The sequence below is a fragment of the Miniopterus schreibersii genome, assembly GCF_964146895.1.
Source record: "Miniopterus schreibersii genome assembly, chromosome: 1".
Classification (NCBI taxonomy): Eukaryota; Metazoa; Chordata; class Mammalia; order Chiroptera; family Miniopteridae; genus Miniopterus; species Miniopterus schreibersii.
In genome coordinates, this window is record NC_138101.1 from 198,057,791 (window position 1) to 198,078,156 (window position 20,366).

General features: G+C 48.4%; 2 protein-coding genes across 2 annotated transcripts in view; one reads left to right on the top strand and one right to left on the bottom strand.

The window, feature by feature from the left end:
• Nucleotides 1–344: 344 nt before the first annotated feature.
• Nucleotides 345–16,665, top strand: CCNK (cyclin K). The gene is made up of 11 exons (XM_081123312.1): nucleotides 345–428; nucleotides 5,608–5,856; nucleotides 6,534–6,615; nucleotides 8,011–8,142; nucleotides 8,885–8,990; nucleotides 9,494–9,551; nucleotides 10,184–10,353; nucleotides 10,713–10,987; nucleotides 11,689–11,722; nucleotides 14,879–14,950; nucleotides 15,338–16,665. The coding sequence occupies exons 2-11, from the start codon at nucleotides 5,660–5,662 to the stop codon at nucleotides 15,961–15,963; spliced, it is 1,752 nt and encodes a 583-aa protein (XP_080979438.1). The 5' UTR covers nucleotides 345–428; nucleotides 5,608–5,659; the 3' UTR covers nucleotides 15,964–16,665.
• A 448-nt stretch (nucleotides 16,666–17,113) lies between these two features.
• Nucleotides 17,114–20,366, bottom strand: part of CCDC85C (coiled-coil domain containing 85C) — a 69,632-nt gene continuing 66,379 nt past the window's right edge. Inside the window, exon 6 of the mRNA XM_081123326.1 lies at nucleotides 17,114–20,213. Within this exon, the coding sequence (XP_080979452.1) occupies nucleotides 20,124–20,213 (90 nt within the window). The 3' untranslated portion in view covers nucleotides 17,114–20,123. The remainder of the gene's footprint in view (nucleotides 20,214–20,366) is intronic.

A 20,366-nucleotide genomic window follows, 5' to 3' on the forward strand; every position in this document is an offset into this window, starting at 1 on the left:
CCCCAGCCATTGGGCCTGCTGGCTCCAGGAGCCTGAACTGCCGGCTCGGCCCCCCCCTCAGCTCCAGGGCCACAATTGGCGGAACTGTGCCCCGCCCGGGCGCTGATTGGAAGACGGGCTTCCGGGCCCCGCCTCTCGCGTCCAAATTCCGTTAGCAGGTTCGGTTGCTTCTGAATTTCCTTTGCCCAAGGAGCGGGACCAACGGGAGCGGCCCTCTGACCGGCTCCTCCTCCTGTGAGGCGGGACCGGAAAAAGACTGGCTGTTCTTGGCTCCGTTGAGAGCTCTGCTTTCTTCTGATTGGTTCACATGTGCCTCCGTATTTCCGTCGCCGACGCAGCGCGATGACGTAGTTCCCCGACATCCCACGTCCAAGATGGCCGCAGTCGGCAAGGAGAGACGTCGCTGAGGGGTTTGCCTGAGGCGAGGGGTGAGTGACCTACTGATCGCGGGCAGCGCCACCCACCTCCCGCGTACCTAAAGATCGGAGTAGGGTATGGCCAGCTGCCTCCGTCCCCTGGTGGAGTCCCTCTTCCCGGATTCCGCCTCCCTCCGCTACCCCCGGTGCAGCTCGAAGTTAGCGGGCGATGGCGGGGCTGCGGAACGGGCTTCGGGAGAGGGTTTTGAGGCGCAAGAGCGGAGGAGAGAGGCCCGCGCGGACCCTAGAGCAGGTAGCGGCCCTCGCCGAGAGGGGCGGCGCGGGTTTGGGGACTTTGTGGCAGCTGGGGAGAAGGGGCAGGGGTCCTAAGGCGCGCCGCCCGAGACCGCCCACGTCTCTCCAGCGGCTTCGGTGTCTCGGTCCCAACTTTGCTTAGGCCTGAGGCTTCGGCGTCGTTTCGCACGCGGGGCCTCCCCACTCTGGAGTCCAACGAGGACAGAGGAAAAGGCGCTTCCTCGGTCGGGCTCGTCCTCGGCGGGGGACGTCGTGCTTGCCGACCGTCTCCGGGCTTCGGCTGGGTCGGGTTGGGTGGTTGCTAAAGGACTTGCGCTCTAGAAAGTCGGGGCGTTATGTAGAGGTTCTCTAGGAGCGCTTAGACTGTTATTAACTCGCGCAAAACCTGGTCGGTGACGCTTCCTAAGTTCGGGTTGCGGGTTAAATGGAGTTTTCGCTAGATCGTCCGACGTTAGGGGTGACTTCCAAGAGCAGTTACTTGAGGGGGCCCTTTTGTGGTTTTGAAGGTAAGCCTTGGTGATGTCTGTGCGTCTGGCTCTAAGCGGCTCTGCAGGGCCCGGCCGGTGTTGCTCGGCGGCTGAGCGGCGGCCTGTGCGCCTGGAGGGTAGGTGCCCCGGTTGGGTTTCCGGTTCGGGGCCCATGTCCAGGTTGCGGGCTGGATCCCCAGGAGGGGGCGTGCAGGAGGCAGCCGAGCGGTGCTTCTCTGCCGTAGATGTCTCTCTCTAAGATAAACGAAGGCATTTAAGTATGTAAGTAAGTAAGTAAATAAATAAATAAATAAGTGGGTCTGTAGAGAGATCTAGCGCAGTGGCTCGCAGTTAGCTGTGGGCGCTCGTTAAAGGTTTGTGTGGATGGTGTGGAACGAAAGCTCCACCAGTTTTGTGTCCCCAACACCGAGACCTCCGCGCGACACAGAGTGAGCTCTCTGTATTGCTGAATGAAGAATGGGTGCCTGGCTGGAGCGGCGGTGTTAGACTTTTTGGTTTAAGACTGTTTGTGTTCCTAGGATGTTTGCCTGCTAAGTAATTTTGACTGCCCGGCCGGGCGTGGCTCAGCGGTTGAGCGTCGACCTAGGATCCAGGTGATCGGGGTTCGATTCCCGGTCAGGGCACGTGCCCGGGTTGCGGGCTGGATCCCCAGTTGGCGGCCTGCAGGAGGCAGCCGATCACTGACTCTCATCATTGATGTTTCTGTCACTCTCCCTCTCCTTTCCTCTCTCTGAAATCAATAAAGATATATTTTTAAAAATAAATAATTTTGACTCAGTTAAAGTAACGGAACTTTTTTCACAATTATTACTAGTGCTAGCAAAGTGGAATTATTTTATATGTTTTTTTTAAATATATTAGTATGAACGCTTATATTGTTTCTTCACTCTTTCATAATCAATCATAGTCATATTTCTTTTTAATATTCAAGTTCCTTGAATTTGTCCAGCGGGAGACCACCGTGCTGGCTGCTATGTCTTTGATAAGCTTACATGAGTCTGAGCATGTCCCAGGCAGGCCCCTTCCCCAGCCTGGAAAGAAGACCTTATTCTTTGAGGGGATAATGGTGTTGAAAACTAGGATTTGGGTACTGGATGTGTTCCTGATTGTAGGAGTATTGTTGCTTCTAGGTACCTGAAATGGACAGAGCTGGGAGATGTGTGTGTAAATGTGTATACATACATATACATACACACACACACACACACACAGATATATATAGCCATCATTTATATTTTCCAATTAAAATTTTAAAGTACAGTTTCTTAATTTTTATTTTATGCATAGGTATATTTGTTTCCTTTGCACTGAAAATCTTGATTCCTATAATAATATCTATATATTTGCCTTATCCAACATTATACAGAAAAAAATGGTTTGACAGTTACAAGTATTAATGCCACTAGTAGCTGCACTACTGAAACAGTTTAAGGTTTCTTTGCAGTTTTTTTTGTTTTTAGACTATATTTCACTCAGGATGGAACAAGGTCAGAAATTATTCATAAAGATTTTGTGTGGTTGTGTTGCCTGTTTCGCATACACTGGGTTTGAGTTTTAGGATTTTTTTCTTTTTTCTTTTTAGTGAAGTTCATGAATATGTTAAATATTTACATCATTCAAAAGTCAAAGTTACAAAGGGACTCCGGCCAACCTGAATGAGCAATGGCTATAGCTGAAACAGTTTGAGCAACAAAATAATGGTACTGTTGGATTATAGCTCAAAGAATAAAATAAATACCGATGAGTTCATACTAATACAAATGAATGACTGAATAAGTGGAGGACCTTTTCTTACAAATCTTTCTTACAAAATAACTCCAAATAATGTTGAAGGGAGAAAGGAAATAGAAAATCACCATTGGAACACCATAGTAGTAATGGCTGCAGTGAGCTCCAGAGGGGAATGCTAGAATTCATGGGCTAAAGAAGTACTTTGGGTAGTATTTTGCATTGCAAAATATTTTCACCAAGTGATTACTCGTCACTGTGGCGATTTTAACATTTGTCTATACATTGTTTGCTACCTCTCCTTCCAAGAGGTGGAGCTTCATTCTCTTACCCTTGAGTGTGGGCTGGACCTCATGTCTCACTTCTTAGGAACAGAATAAGGAAAAGGGGAAAGAGTAACTTACACTGAGAACCTGGCAGAACCCATCTTAACCAAATGCTCGAGGTTAGCACCCACAGGACGGAGTCATTCTCTTATCACCTACACCCCGATGTGGTGTGATGAGAAGGGCACTCCACCTCTGGCATTCTTCCTCCAAACTCCAAGTCTGTTCATGGGAAACCATCAGACAAACCTAAGTCAAAGGCATTTTAACCTGCCTAGTACTTTTCAAACGCAAGGTCGTGAAAAACAAGACAGAGAAACTTACATATTAGAAGGTGCTAAGGAAATGTTAACACCTTAATGTATCCTGAAACAGAAAAAGGATGTTTGGAAAAACTGAAATTCAAGTCAAAGCTATAGTTTATTTAATAACGTACCAAAATTATTTTCTTAGTTTTTGATCAACTTACCATGGTTTTTATAAGATGCTGCCATTCAGGGAAGCTGGGTGAAGAGGGTACAAAAATTCTCCATACTATCTTTACAACTTATCTGTAAGTCTACAATTATTTTTAAATAAGGGTGTGTGTTTTTTAAGTCTACGCTATAAAACATATACTCAGGGAAGTCTTGTTCCCAGTGTTCTCACCTTGTTCTTCCCCAAACCCTGTTGGTAGCCATTATTTTATTAGTTTAAAAAAAATAGAGGTGTCTATTCTTATTTCCCCTCCTTTCTTACCTAGATATATACTAACATACTGTCACATTATCCTGCCTCTGGCTGGTCCTGGAAATGTCTCCATACCAGTACTTAAAGCTCTTTCTTTTTAATAGCTGCACAGTACACCGTTGTGTTAATGTGCCACACTTTATTCAGCCAGTGCCCTATTGATGGACATTTGGGTTGTTTACAGCTTTTGCTATTATGAATAACACTTTGGTGAATAATCTTTTGCATATGTCGTTCCATATTTGTGATGGTGTTTTCAGAGTAGATTCCTGGAAGTGGGCTTGCTAAAGCAGAGTTGATAAGTGTGTGATTTTGTTAGGTATTGCCAGATTTCCCTCTGTGACAGTTGTTCCATGTTGTACTCCCCCTAGCAACCTATGAGATGGCCTGCATTTCCTTGGCCTTACCAGCAGGATATATGTAAAACTTTTGGTTGATATTGTGAAATTTTTTTGCTGATCTGATAGATGAGAGATGATATCTTAAGACGTTTATGAGCTGCTCACATTTACTGAGGCTTTAGTTAACCAGTCTCTTCCACCCCAAACCATTGCCTTATTCAGTCACACACAAAAGCGTAAATTAGTTCACAAGATTACTTTTCTTCACATACTTAATTCTCCCTGTTGAAGGAAATATTAGGTTCTCTTTAGAGCTCCCAAGTGTGGGGAGGAGGGAGGAGAGCACCCAGCCTGCCATGTCACCTTCCCCAAAGTTAGGCTCCAGATGAATCAAAGGCCCTGGCCCGAGCCTGCCCACTAAACTGCTCTTTTCATGCAAACCAGACTAACGTGGGTCTAGCACCTCTGCTAGACTAACCTTTTTGCTGCCTGCCCTATTTGAAAATTCCTGTTCTTTGATACAGCTTACAACCAATTTACGTGTTACAGTGACCTCAGATGAGTTTCCTTGTTTTTTTGTTTCTTTTCAACATGGAGCTTTTAGAGAATCTTTATTCTGAATAAAAGAGAAGTGGGTGAGAAAGCAAGAAAATTTTAAAGCAGCTACTTCCTTCCCTTGTAGACTCCCTCCACCTGCTCTCCCAAATCACTACACCCACACTTGATAATGTATTGCTCGGTTCAGTGACTTGTGCAGATGTGAATTCACCCAATCTGGTGAATTTTTAAGTGAAAGCACCTAAGGGAAATCGTAAACTAAAAAGGGGGAAATTTGACCAGGTGTTGGTTGGGAAAGATGGATAATTTTGGAGCATGAATCTTTAGCGATTAGGACAGGTCTGGATTTTACTGAATACCAGACTCTAGACTAGCATGAGGGAACTGGTCTAGTGAAGAAAGGCAGAAAGGAAGGTGAGACGGTAACTCTTCCTTTTAAACTGTCATGAAATTTGGGGGTTATTGTACTGGGGGTCACTTATAGTACAGGCGTTCCTCGGTATCCATATGGGATTGGTTCTAGGACTTTCCTAGATACCAAAATCCATTGATGCTTAAGTCCTTTATTATATGGCATAGAACAAAGCGTGAGAATGTGTTAAATTGGCTTTGGAGATAAACCTGGGCTTCTAGCTGCCAATCAGTACTGTTGTTTCTGTGGGAAATTTCGATTCAAAATCAGGTTCAATCTGTAACTGTAGATTGGAATGATTGGAATTGCTTCACGTGGGGTATCCCTGTCCAACTTGGCTTCTCTTTCTCTTAGGATTCTGACATTTTCAGAGAATCTTTTGAAAAGAACAAGTCTACTTCAATAAATGAAGGAGAATAAAGAAAATTCAAGCCCTTCAGTCACCTCGGCAAACCTGGACCACACAAAACCATGTTGGTACTGGGATAAGAAAGACTTGGCTCATACACCCTCTCAACTAGAAGGACTCGATCCAGCCACTGAGGCCCGGTACCGCCGAGAGGGGGCTCGGTTCATCTTCGATGTGGGCACACGGTTGGGACTGTATCCTTATTTCTTGGGCATCTGCTATAGATAGGCTCCCCACCCCCTCTGTACTAAATGGCTCTTGAATATCTCTGTTATCTAATGTTATTCCTGATTTGCGTGGCTCTTCAGGGGTTTTCTATTTCCTGATTTTCATTTAAATGCGTAGACTTATGCTGGCTGGACTAGGCATGGCTCAGCCGGTGAGCATCCACGTAGGATCTGGGAGGTCGCAGTTCAGTTCCCGTCAGGGCACATGCCTGGGTCGCCAACCTGATTCCCAGTCAGGGGCGTGCAGGAGGCAGCTGATCAATGACTCTCTCATCATTGATGTTTCTATCTCTCTCTCCCTTCCTCTCTCTGAAATCAATAAAAACATATATTTAAAAAGTAAAATATAAATAAATGCGTAGACTTAGCCACTGAGCAGGTGGCCACCAGGAGGAAAATAGCACCCAGTGATCCCAGAGGAAATGTTCCTAAAGGCTGAAGCCCGGCTGTTAACAGGGTAAACTGCACCTTGCTGAGTCTGGGACACGGACTCCGATACCGAGACTCTCATTTACCTGCTTTGCCACTGACAGTGTTTACTTTACCACTGATTTTCTTACTGTTGTTTGTCTTTAGTTTTTCCACGTTTAACTAAGAACAGTAACATAAACATTTTAGACTAAAGTCTTTAACCAGAACAACAGACACTATGATACCCTGGCAACTGGAATAATTTATTTTCATCGCTTTTATATGTTTCATTCCTTCAAGCAGTTCCCAAGATATGTAAGTATTTGAATTTCATTGTAATTCTCTATCACATGGAATTATTTCCACACAATTTAGTGGACTAATTATGTTTTTATATTTCCAGAAAGTATTTATTTTTACATAGTATATACTATGTATAAACAAAATCAAGTTTGAACTTTGTTTTGTTTTTGTTTTTTTTAATTAACCTCATTCAGGTCTTTGTTTAGGCCGATAATAGACCACAGTCATATTTTACTTTGTGTGAAAGTTTATGTCCCTATTACCTTTGCCAATATAAATTTGGGCTTATAATCAAGACCCAACAAAGGCCAAGAAGGAATAGAAATTTTTTAGGCCATATCGCTCATTGTTCATTTACTCTTTAAATGTACACTAGGTCTTCTGCTCTGCGGGAGACTCAGACAGGGAACCTGCCTCATTAGCTTTTAGCCCCAGATAGATGTTATGACATACAAAATATGTGGTAGAGAGGAGGCCATAGGAGAGGTGCAGAAGGAAGACTGCAGCATTCAAGGGAGAGATTAACACATTGTGGAGGGACAGAGGAATATGCTAGGGAGGAGATGCCACCAGTAAGTTAAGCCCTGACTATAAGTGGGGCTTAGATGTGCCAAGATGAGACATAGCAGTAACCCAGCAGAAACTAGCATGACAAAGACATGGAAGAAGCAAGTAGTAAGTGTCAGCCTAGCCAGGAGGTTCATTTGGCAGGAATGGAACGAGGGCCCTGGGTGGAAAGTAGACTGGGTCAGACTGTAGTGAGTGTTGAACTCCAGGCTAGGGCGTTGGACTTCAGTAGGTAAACTGAAGTGGTTGGAGAATTTCATAAAGATGACAGACTTAACAAGAAGTCAATCTGTTGGGGGTTCTTTCTTTTGCTAAGATTTTTCTTAGTTTTTACACAAGTTCTAGAGGAAGGAGACCGTGTTAGGGTTCGCGTTGTGCCCCTGGCATAGTCAGGACTCTCTGGAGCGTCAGGCATGCAGGTGAGATGGGAGTAGGCAGAGAAGATGGAGATGGAGCAGTGAGACCACCTTGGTGATGTGGGAACTAGACTAGGGTCCAGGCAGCTTGAGCAAAAGGAAAGGTAGCTGGGCACCAGCACAGAGGTAGAACCCACAGAACACACATTTAGTTGTATTCTTTTTCTGTAGTAAAGTTCAGGGAGTCGTTATCTTTAAGATTACAGTGTAAAAAGAAAATTTGTGTCTGGCAATACTTTATGGAGCCAAATTGGAGGGGGGTGAAGTTTTCTTTGAGCTTTTAGGGTATCTCAGTCCTTGTGAATGAGAAAGGGGGAGGTGGTAGAGTGAGGGGACCACTTTGTGGTGAAGGTCAGAAATCCTCACTTGTGCTTCTATCTGAGCTTTGATGGCAGTATCTCAGGAACGTCTGTCTTCCTTTTAGGTAACAGGAGCTTGTTGTCTCTTTCTGGCTGGGAAAGTAGAAGAAACACCCAAAAAGTGTAAAGATATCATCAAAACAGCTCGTAGTTTATTAAATGATGTACAGTTTGGCCAGTTTGGAGATGATCCAAAGGTAAGAATCAGAACTCCTGCCGTTAAGTCTTGAATCCTTGTGTAGCATAAGATAGAGGTCCTTGTGTTGGCAATGGCTGTCTCTCCTGTATGTACTGGTCCCAAGTTCCTAAGAGGGCCTGTGCAGAGGTGCTTCTCCTTGCCTCTCTGTAAGACGGGGGAAGATGGCGTAGCCACACTTAGATAGCACTTGCTACCATGCCAAGTCATGTTTGAGCACTTTTCGAGCGATAGCACATTTAATGGATATAAGCAAAATCCTCTCGCTGTCGGTGCTCCTAGACCCAGAAGCAGTGTGGCTTCTTTGTTTCTGAGGTGATGGCAGCTTCTGGGTAGGTGGAAAGTACCGATGCTGTGTGTGCAAGTACATGTATCTACATGTGCTGTGTGTCTTTCGCTTCCCAAGAATGGTGGAAGGTATCAGTATTTGCAGCCATTTTCAGACACCGAGATTGATATGTTCTAAAAAGACCACTTTCAGAGGCCCAATAACATTTCTAAGAATCATTATTTTATTTCTAGTACTTTTTTTTTTTTTAGCTCTGATTGTTTCATCATCTTACTTTTAGTTCTTTTCAGATTTTATCATTGTGCCTTGAGAGGGAGAGAGGAGAAAAGGAACAAAAAATTGTTGTTAAAATATAACTTGAAAAGAAAATAAACAGGAAAAGCTCATTTTTTAAAACACTATTTTAGACCTATGATTAAAACTACCTCCCCAACATTTGTTATTTTACTTTTAGGAAGAAGTAATGGTCCTGGAGAGAATCTTACTACAGACTATAAAGTTTGATTTACAGGTAGAACATCCATACCAGTTCCTGCTCAAATATGCAAAACAACTCAAAGGTAAGACAGTTACTAAAAGAGCTTTTTCATTCTGAAACTAAGTCTTTAGGATCGTTTGATGACACTGAGATTGTGCTTTTCAAAAGAGGAAAGCAGAAAATTCGGTGTGTAGAGTACCCTGGCCATAGCTTGCCCAGACAGTTAATACTGTGGCTATTAACACTGCTTCCTTTTGTGTATAAACAGATCCTGCCATCCAGCTGCCAAGCGGTATGAGACAGGAAAATGAGTCAGAATTTTTTAAATAGCCTAATAAAGTCGGCCTTGGAGCCAGCTTTCTTATAAACAGTGGCTCTCAGGGAGTTTGTGTGGCAAGGACAGTGGTGGGGCCTGGACCCACTTGTTTGTCCTTTCCTCCCAGATAGAAGCTCTCTGCTGCGTGTTGGGATGGTGCTGAGGGTGCACCGGGCTTTGTATAAGTACTTGTCATACTTGTCGTTTCTTATGCTGCTGCTTCTTTCTTTCTTTCCCTACTAATTTACCTCTCCCCCCCCCATTTCTAGGTGATAAAAACAAAATTCAAAAGTTGGTTCAAATGGCATGGACATTTGTAAATGACAGGTACGTGTGTTCAAATGTTGGTTTAATTAAAGCATTTTTAACAAACTACAGAAATGATCTCTGAAAGTGTAGTCTTTAATTATAGTGTTTTTAAATACTCAGGGACTTTATATGTCACTTTTTCCAAACCCCTTACTTTGTGTCAAGGAAACCGACTTGACTCAGCCTGAAGAAGAGCCCGTCAGTGGCAGAGCTGGGGCTGAAGTGCAGGTCACCTGCTCCCAGCAGAGAGAGCGTCCTGCCAGCTCTGGGTGATGCAGGATGCTGAAATCTCACCACCAGTTTGAAACAAGCCTTAAACAATGCACCAGAGAGTTCTGACAACTAAATAATTAGAATCCATTTGGTTCTGCCAAAAAACCCATGTGATGTAATGGTTTTAGAGCCTTCATGTTCTAGAGCCCAGGGATCTAATGGGGAACAAAGTGCATGTGAGGGGAATTGTAGTTAAAGTAACTTACACTTTTAGGGGACTAGAAGCTTGCTTCTTACAGGCGTGTAATACTTCACTTGACTATGCTCAGAGAACAAGCAAGTCGACATCTAGACGCCGCAGCTATGTTTCATGCTCTGAGTTATTCACAAATGTTTGTCCCTCCAAGTCAAGTCATCTCTTTTTCCTGTTGAACTAGTCTCTGCACGACCCTGTCACTGCAGTGGGAGCCAGAGATCATAGCCGTGGCAGTGATGTATCTTGCGGGACGTTTGTGCAAATTTGAAATACAAGAATGGACCTCTAAACCCATGTATCGGAGATGGTGGGAGCAGTTTGTGCAAGATGTCCCTGTGGATGTTCTGGAAGGTACTGGACATGCCAGGCATGCGGGAGGGTGTTCCATGTTTAGATGGTGCTGCCCTGAGAACACGAGTCCCAAGAATAGGCTTCCCAAGTAGGCCTACAGAAACTCTTTTTCAGAAGCGCCTGTGACTAAATTCTCAAATATAATGTCCACTCTGTCCAAGGACATCATTTTGGTGACCTGAAAATACCCACCAGTGCTGCAAACAGCAGAGACGGTGAATTTCAAATACGATTCCCGCATTTGGTCCTTGAAGGAGAATTGTGATTCAAAGGGAAATGGGCTGATTTTTTTTTTTTCTAGGTAAAATTTTATTTAAGAAATCAATTTGTGGTAAATGTAATTGTTGCCTATCATTTAGACATCTGCCACCAAATCCTGGATCTTTACTCACAAGGAAAACAGCAGATGCCTCATCACACACCTCATCAGCTGCATCAGCCCCCATCGCTCAATCCTACACCACAAGTGCCACCAGTTCCACCGTCACAGTCTGCTCAAGGCTCTGAACCACCACAGCCCCAGCAAAAGGACCCACAGCCATCAGCCCAGCCACCACCACCGCCACAGCAAGCCCAGCAGCCCAAGAAACCATCCCCGCAGCCTAGCCCTCCCCGCCAAGTGAAACGAGCCACGGTGAGTGGCCAGATAGGCATTGGGCATGGCCGGATTTCCCGGTGGCAGTGCCCCACCTGATCACGTTCCTGTTTCTGAGGGATTGTATGGAGCACCAAAAGCAGGGGGTAATGCTTCCAAACTTGCTACCAGGCTTCATGTCCATGAGGATCCTGGAAACTTCTGTGGTCAGAGGAGAGGCTCTATCCTCCAGCTGCTGCTGTCTGTGTCACCTCCGACAGGGCCCTGACGCCTGCCAGGGTGTCGTTTCCGCATCTGCACCCTGCTGGAACGGGCATCCATTTCCCTCTGGCTCTGTAGTGTTCGGATTTTTAAGTGACCGTATTTGTAGAAGCTTCTCCCCGAGGTAGCAGCCCAACCTAGGGGAAGGCATTTGATGTTACACAGCCCCCAGAGGAAGCCATGCAGGATATATGTGCATAAGCAAACTCCGCTCATCAAGTTTAGGGCAGTGCACTGGAGGGCCTGAGACTTAGTGTTTTTCAGAACTGAGACAAGTTGGTGTTTCTGACTGATTTGGAAAAGGGAAAGAGGAAGGAAGCAGACACGGTGCTCTGCCGGTGGCAGGTTTGCCCTGCAAGTTAAGCCATCGTGGTTTTGTCTGAGGCCACGCTCTGTCGCTGTGACCTCGTGCCCAGATCACCTGTGTTTCTCACTCTTCTCAGGGCCTGGGTTAATGATTGTGTTTTCTTTTGTAACAGGTTGTTTCTCCCAAAGAAGAGAACAAAGCAGCAGGTAATTTCTGGTTCTGTTTTTTAGTTTTATATGTCTGCTTATAAAAACTTTAAATTCTTAGTCAATATCATTTCTTTTCAGATTAGATTGGCCTTAAAATTTAACCTGAGAGCCCGTCACAAACTTGAGCCTGTCTGCCAGGAAAAGTGCATTGTCTTCTGTGTATTCCATCTCTCTATCTTTAGATCATATTCTGAAAAAGTTTCAATAACAATGTACTGGTCACATTTATAAAATGGAATGAAAGCAGGAGACCTGCTGCAGCGATATTTATTGTTAGAGATTAGCGAAGTGTGCCACAGTAAAGACGGGAAGAGTGTGAAGGGCCCTGATTGTCCCCGTCCTGAACACTGAGTGGCAGGATGGTGTGGAGAAGGGACTACGTGGTGGACAGGGGGTGTCACCCAGATACCACTACACAGCCAGCCCTGCTGCTTATGAGAGCCAGGCCTCTTTCCGACTCCTTTTATATATACATATGTAGTAGAGCCCAGAGTTGATTGATTTGTTTGTGTTGGAAGCAAACAGAAAGAGTGAGCAAAATCTGAAAGATGACAGGAAAAAATGAGAAGAGTTGTGTCATCAGCCCTGTTGTACTGAGCTTACTGAAGGCACAGAGCGTGTCTGCTCGTCTCTGTTTCTCTGTTGCTTAGTTCCACGGGAGGACCTCAGTGAATTATTTATTGAACTGTTCAAGTTACAATAAAGCTACATGTTTCTCAGGATCTTTGGGGGAATGACAAGTTCAGTACAGGTCAATTTTTTTAGCTTCAAATGAGCAAAAACAGTGTGAGACACACAAGAGTGAGTGCACTCCTTTCCACGTAGGTGTACAGTCGTCCTGCGCTGATGTGCGGCATCTGTTGGACAGGTGGAAACAGCCAGTGGTGACCTTGTAAGAGGACTAGAGTTGAGGGGGTGGAGCCTTTAGATAGAAGGAGGCAAGTTAGCAAAGGAATTGGGAGTAAAGGGAGAGAGGAGAGTCTTACTGGGGCAGGAAGAGCTGAAGGGCGTCCCTTTTGATAGGACTGAGATGTGATTGGAAGCGATGATATCCCTGCCTACCTGGAGAAACAGGAATTTTGCATAGGCAGTGGGCGCCATGGGAAGTTGTTTAACAGGAACGTGGCAAAGTCTGATTTATTTTAGAAAGAGTTTCCTCCTGGGAGCAGTAATAGCACAGCTGGTTGGGAATGGGGAGGAGTTTGCCAGCATCTGAGTGAGACCTGATGAGGGCAGAGTCAGAGTGTTGGCCTTGGGGCCTGGAAGGGAGGGTCAGACACAGCCTGGAGATGAGATCTCGACTGAGGGGTGCGGTACGTGCCACTGGCTACGGGGGCAGTCGAGTACTGACAATGTGGCGGACTCAGATGGCCATGTGACCTCAGTGCAAAATATACACCAGATTTCTGAGAGTTAGTAAGGAATGTAGCCCTGACCAGGTGGCTGGAGCATCGTCCCATACACCAAAAGTTTACAGGTTTGATTCCCAGTCAGGGCACGTTCCTAGGTTGTGGGTTTGATTCTCAGTTGGGGTGCCTATGGGAGGCAGTCGATCAGTGTTTCTCTCTCACATTGATGTTTCTCTCCCCCTCTTCCTCCCTCTCTCCCCTTTCTCTCTAAAAAAAAAAAAAAAAAAAAAATCAATAAAAAAGAAAAAAGAATGTAAAAAAACCTCATTAGTCAATTTTTATGTTGATTATGTCAGGATAAATATTAAAATTAATTTTACCTCTTCTGAACATGGCTACTAGAAAACTAAGTTACATGTGTGGCTCTTTTTATACAGGGTGTCCCAAAAAAAAGGAAACATACTGTAACAGCTGATAACTCGATTTTGAAAATGAGATGTATTTTAATAAACACTGCCTTTATAATTATTCAATTGTGTGTGTATACATTTTTTGGGACACCCTATATTTCTGTTGGACTTTAGCCTGACTGGCTGTGGGAGGGAGTTTGGAGGGAGTGCCTGAGGTGAGAGGGATACCAGTTAGGAGACAGAGAAGGTTGCTTGCAAGGTGCTGGCTGCTGAGTCTAGGGATGGGGCTCAAGAGTCAGGTTCCCGGTTTTGGAGGATAGAAGCTAGAGGCGTTGATCCATCCACCTAGAGAGAGGGCATTTGGCCTCCGAGAAAGATGATAGAGAGAGACGTCCCGGACCTTGAATCTGCTCTGTGTTTAAGAGGAAACCAAGAAAGGGGTCAGCAACGCCAGAGCCGAATCAGATCAGTGCTATACAGGCGGGACAGAGTGAGCTTCAGGATGAATGGGCCAAAACATGCAAACAAAAACATTGCATTCTTTTTTGGGCATGTGTGCACACTCTCTACCCTTGTAAACAGAAGCTTTGGATTTGATGTAGCCTTCTGGGTGGCTCGAGTCATTACTGTGGGTGCTGGTCACATGCAGGTGCTTGACTCTGAAGGGTTGGCCTGTGTCCTCTGCCCCAAGTGGCCCCAACTTCTTGGCTTTAAGGTCGCTCACCTCCAGTTCTCTGCTGGTGCCAGATAATGTGCTGCTTCTGAAGGGCTGCCAACAGGGAGCAAATATTTGTGAGAGAGAAAATAAATAAACTGGAAATGCACCTGAATTAAAAGGTGGTTGTTTCTTGTGAGCACTCAGGGCCTTTCTTTGTGTTCTGTGTATTAGTGGCGACTCCCGGTAGGTCACACAGGGTTACTGAGGTGTTTCTCTGCTGCCCTCAGGTCGTTGGAAGGGCTTGTCTTGTGGAAAAGGGGATCGATGGTTAGTTTTCTTCTTAGAGGGGCGTAGGAGAGCAAAGGGTTGTGTTTGTTTTGTTCTTTTAAAAGGATTAGTACATAATGTGGTTTTTTAAAGATTTTTTTATCAATTTTTAGAGAGAGAGGAAGGGAGAGGGAGAGCGAAACATCAATCAGCTGCCTCCGGCACACCCCCTACCAGGGATCAAGCCCCCAGTTGGGCTTGTGCCCGACCGGGAATCAAACTGGCAACCTTTCTGTGCACCAGACAGTGCCCAACCCACTGAGCCACACTGGCCAGGGCAGGATTTAACTGAGGCCTTCCTCAGGTTACCTTAAAGCTTTGTTCTGATCTGTTCTTTTTCCCCTTTTGCTATGAATGTTTATTCACATGAAGAGGTATGAGTGCTTTTTAATCTACTTTTTCTTTGTAGAACCACCACCACCTAAAATCCCCAAAATCGAGACCACTCACCCTCCATTGCCTCCGGCCCACCCACCACCAGGTCAGTGTCTGCTGAGAGCCTTGGGATGCCAGCTTTTCTCCCTGCCTTTTTGAAGGGCAGGCTTGGGAGGTCCTGGGCAAAGTTTACAGAGGAGAGACTTTATAGCCAAACTGTTAGGACAGTAGTGACCAAGGATCTTTAAAATACTTTTTCACAAACTAGGTATTTTGAGGTGGTAAATTCTAAGTATATTTGAATGGTCACATCCAGAAATACAGAACTACTCTGGAAAAGTGAGTTTAGATCAGTTTTAGGAAAACAGCCCTACCAGTGTGTGAACATTTATCCCTATCTGGGCAGGATTGCTGTGGATCTTAGTTAGACTCCGGGGTGTGTGGGGGTGATCTGTGTGGAGCTGCTGGGCACTGACTGGTCTCTCTGCTGCAGACCGGAAGCCTCCCCTCTCGGCTGCCTTAGGTGAGGCTGAGCCGCCAGGCCCTGTGGATGCCAGTGACCTCCCCAAAGTCCAGATTCCTCCTCCGGCCCACCCGGCCCCTGTGCACCAGCCACCACCGCTGCCACACCGGCCACCGCCACCGCCACCCTCCAGCTACATAACCGGGATGTCCACCACCAGCTCCTACATGTCTGGAGAGGGCTACCAGAGCCTGCAGTCCATGATGAAGACCGAGGGCCCCTCTTATGGTGCCCTGCCCCCAGCCTACGGCCCGCCAGCTCACCTGCCCTACCACCCACACGTCTACCCCCCTAACCCGCCCCCACCGCCAGTGCCCCCTCCCCCAGCCTCCTTTCCCCCACCCGCCATCCCACCCCCCACTCCCGGGTACCCTCCACCTCCACCTGCCTACAACCCCAACTTCCCGCCCCCACCCCCACGCCTGCCTCCTACCCACGCCGTCCCACCTCACCCTCCTCCAGGCCTGGGCCTGCCCCCAGCTAGCTACCCACCTCCATCTGTCCCACCTGGGGGACAGCCACCCGTGCCCCCACCTATCCCCCCACCTGGCATGCCTCCAGTCGGGGCCCTGGGGCGCGCAGCCTGGATGAGATAGCCTGACGCCTCCGCCCCCCCCTTTGTTTTTTTTAACAAGTTTTTTTAATTAACTTGAAGAGTAGTTGGATTAAGTAGCAGGGTACCTTGCATAATGCTAGACAGTTGCAGTATGGGAAGATGTGGACCAGCCCGAGAAGTGAAACCAGGTGGCCCTCTACACCTGGAGAGCAGAGACAGCCTCGGCAGCGCCCAGGGCCACCAGGCTGTGCTGGTGTCGGCTGAGGGCAGGAGTCCTGCACTGGGTGACTCTACTAGTGAACATGCTAACCAGCCATATTGGCTCAATACATAGCTTCCGTAAGGAGTGAATTTCCTTCTAGAAATCAGTGCCTATTTTTCCTGGATACACAGTTTTAAACAGTCCAGTTCCATCTGAAGTCAAGCTATCATCATCACTTTCATTCTGTGTTCTCTCCCATGACATCAGTTGCTCAAAAAAACCCCTTTTTTGATTTAGAGATATTTACATCTTTGTATTAAAGTTATTTTGAAGGGGTTGCCTGGTTGGATGGCTTTTTCTTCTTCCGGGAAGAAGGGGAGGAATGCACTTGGAAAGTAACGTATGTTTACATCAATCTGCAAATTCCTGTACATAGAGATATATTTTTTAAGTGTGAATGTTAACAACATACTGTGAATTCCATCCTGGTTACAAACGGGACTCCTTCAGTCGGTCATCCAAATAAAAGCAGTTCTGAAACCTTTGTCTGTTACTGGCGGTGGGGCTCAGGGCCTGCAGCAGCCCCTGAGTTGATCTCCTTCTGGACCCCTGAGGACCCCCACTGCCTGCCAGGCCTCATCCACGTCTCCCAGGCAGCGCCCTCGTGGGCCAGCCTCTTTCGGCCCGTGCCTGCACTGGCTTTCTCTGGAGGAAGCGGCAGTTCTAAACCAGCTTGAACTGTTGAATATACCTGCATAGACACAGGCCCCAAAGTCAGATGAGGTTTGAATTTGAAGTCCTTTCCATTTCTGGCCTATGACAGGCAGAGGCTCCTGGAGCAAGTTAGTGGTCTGCACCACCCATGCTGAGGGTCCCGGGACAGCTGCACACCCAGCTGCAGCCCCACCTGAAGTGCTCCCAGGGGCCATGGCCCTCTGCCCAGCGACCCCACCACCCGAGACAAAACAGGCACCAAGCGCCTACCACAGAGGCTTGCAAAGAGCCTTTATTTATCTAGTGCAAAGTATACACTGTCACAATCTTCTCTGTTACCTTTTACTAAAATAGTTCAATGTTTTTAACACACTATCAAAAAGTTCTATTTTTTTTTCTCTCCCCAAATCAAAGTGGTTGAACAGAAGGTAGAAGTGGGCCGAGCCAGAGGGGTGGCCCATTCTCCGGAGGTCACATCCTACAGCATAGAGAGCGTGGCTGCGGCCCGGGGGCAGGAACCAGACGTTCCGGCCCAGCCCAGAGCACAGCCCGATCCCCGCGTTACGAAAATATACACCTCTACCGGCCGCAGTCATGCATTGTTTAAAAAAAAAATCAGTAGTATTGTTTCCTCTCAAGTTTTCAAGAAAAAAAAATGAAAGGTCACTTTTTAAACACTGATGTGTAGCTAATCACTGCTGGATAAAAATGCACCACCCTAAAAAATGTGCTCAGCAGACTGCGATCCCAGGATGGGCCTGGCCCCCCCGGGTGAGACTGAGGGTGGTCTCGGTCACAGTGGGAACGGAAGCCACAGTGCAGGTGTCCCCGTGGCTTCAGGATCTGGAAGCAGGATTTGGGAAGGAAGGGGCCTTTACGAAAGGACACCAAGATCAGCGCGCACCCCCCCGCCCACCCCCGTCCGTGAGCTTTCAGAGCTGAGGATTGAAAGGGGCGGAGGCTCACCCGCTATCGCCCTACATACACTCCCTGTTAGCGGCAGGGCTGGGACTCCCCTGAGCTGGCCCCTCTGCACCCGCAGCCTGTGAGCTCCCCCTGCAACTGTGAACTGGACCCAGTGTGGGGTCAAGCAGAGCTGCTGCTGGCTTTTTTTAACAGCTTATGTTAGGGAGATGACTGTCACAGGTACAGTTCTGTCCTGGAAAGCCATCCCAAGCCGTGCTGGCTCAGGGACACAGGAATACAGGAGCAGGAGGGTCTCTGCACCCAGCTCGTTCTGCCTCCATGGCAGGCAGACGGGCTCTGGCAAGACCCCTCCACCTGATCCCTGGACACCTCTGCAGCCTAGAAATAATGTCACTCCCTCCAGAGGGGAAGGTCCCTGTGAGGCTGTCCCCGGGGTCAGTTTGCAGGATCTGCAGGTACCAGGCGGCTTCCTTATTGCTTATTTCCAGTCGTGGCAAAGCCAACCTGATCCAAACATGGCAAATGGGCTCCCAGACATGGCTCCCACCAAAACAGGCCCTCCCCCATCAGCTACTTATGGTTCTTTGGACTCCAAGACCAGAGGGGGCCTCTGACCCCAGCTCACTGCCCACTTGGGCAGGACTTACCCAGCACGGTGACCTGGGTGTTCCCAGTCTAAGTGTGCACCCCTGTGACAGGGAGCCCCCACCGGATCTGATGGCAAGTTCTTCCCAGGAAAAGCCCACGGCTCCCTGTAATGCCCAGGGCAGCACCTACTCGGCACTCCCTGGGCAGAGGAGGGCTTTCCCCTGAGAGTGTACCACCCAAGGGCACCAATGGCAAGTGGACAGTGGGAACTGCCCCGTCCTGGTCCCCATCCGTCATGGGCCTGGACAAGGCCTGCCTGACGCAAAGACGACCTCCGGCTCAAGTACTGGCTGCGTGAGGCCGCTGCCGCCTCAGTGCTGCTGGGCAGGGAAGCCAAGGACGGACAGGAACTGGAGGGAGGGAGTGGACGCCAGGGCCAACAGCAGTGACAGTGGCCTGTCCCTGGCCACCTTCCAGGTTCTGGGGTCTCACCTATAACCGACCACCAACCGCCTACCACATCTGGGCCTCATTCTCCTCACACACAATTGGAAAATTTACAGACTGCACTTTACAGTTTATACATGATCATCTACACTGACGGTCTCATTGGGTCCCCAGAGCCCTTGCAAGGAGGCCCTCATGCTCCCATTCTACCTCGGAGAACACTGAGGCTCAGAGAGGGGAGGGACTGTCCACCGGATGAGGCAGAACTCAGCTCGGGCCTCAGCAGCTTCTCCAGCAGGTGACCCCACTGGCTGGCGAGCCGTGAGAACAGACTGACTACAGCCGACAGCCTCCAGCCACGAGCACAGCCAAGAGAAGCTCTGCGACCTCACTTTGCACCAGGGGCCCAGAGAGACTGAGTGACTTGCTGAAGGTCACGCAGCAAATTAAAGCCAGAGCCAAGTCAGGCTCCTTTCAAGGAGGGCAGAACTCCTGTCACTGCGGCCACACAGCTCTGTCTGCAGTGACCGAGGATGGAGCCAGGCTCAGGTGGACACTACAGTGGACCAGGGGCCCAGCTGTGACCCAGTGCTACCCATCCGGAGAGGGATACGTACAGCTCAGCCCGGGTACTCTGCACTCGGCCTTCCTGTGTTCCTGGCCCATCACGTGAACCATGGAAACAGAGATGCCTCAGGCACTGGTCCCAAAAAGATAGGGCACACCTAGCACAGGGCAAGGTGACAATGAAGGGGGAAAGGGTGAACTCTAAAATCAAACGGCAGCTGGCAGCAGGGACTGGGCACGGGCCGAAGGAAGGGCCTCAGGAGCTTCCCTGTCCATGGCTCACGGGACTCGGTGCTTGGGGAGCCAGCGTTCAGGCCATAGCAGGTGGATGGAAAGTGGAGCCCCTGCGCCGAGTCAGCTGCCAGGGGCCTTTGTCCAGTGCCCGGGCAGCCAGGTGATGGAGGGCTTGATGAGGTGCTGGGCACAGCCTGGCACGGTCCCTGGGCCGGGCGTCTCAAAGCAGCCTTCCGCTCTCACCCAGGGAGCCTGAAGCCTGGGCCCAGGGTGAGGGTGAGGCTGTCGGGGCCCCTGTGCTGCAGGGGGCAGCGGGGGGCTTCTCGCCTTCCCAGTTTGCTGGTGTGAGATGTGGGAGATGGAGGCCTGGCCAGCAGGGGGCGCACCATGGCCGCTGAGCCACAGCAGGCAGCATCCTATGTACAATTCATCACAGAAGAAGATAGCAGCTCGGCCACAGGGCCTGCTGCTCCCCCTCGGGGGCCCCGGGCAGGGTCAGTCCATGTCCACGGAGGAAAGGCCTACAAAGGCCCCTTGAACTGGTTCCCAGACAGGTGCTGCCGGATGGAGGGCTTGGAGCTGGCGGCGTCTCCCAGCTTTCTCCAGACCACCTGTGAGAGACACAAGCTGTGAGCGCAGGACCCACCCCGAGCCCGCCCGCTGGCCTGTGCACACACCCCCAGAGCCACGGGGCCAGGAGGGGAAACAGGCCGCATGAAGCGCAGAGACGCTCAGACCAGGTCTTTGCACGTCCATCCTCATGG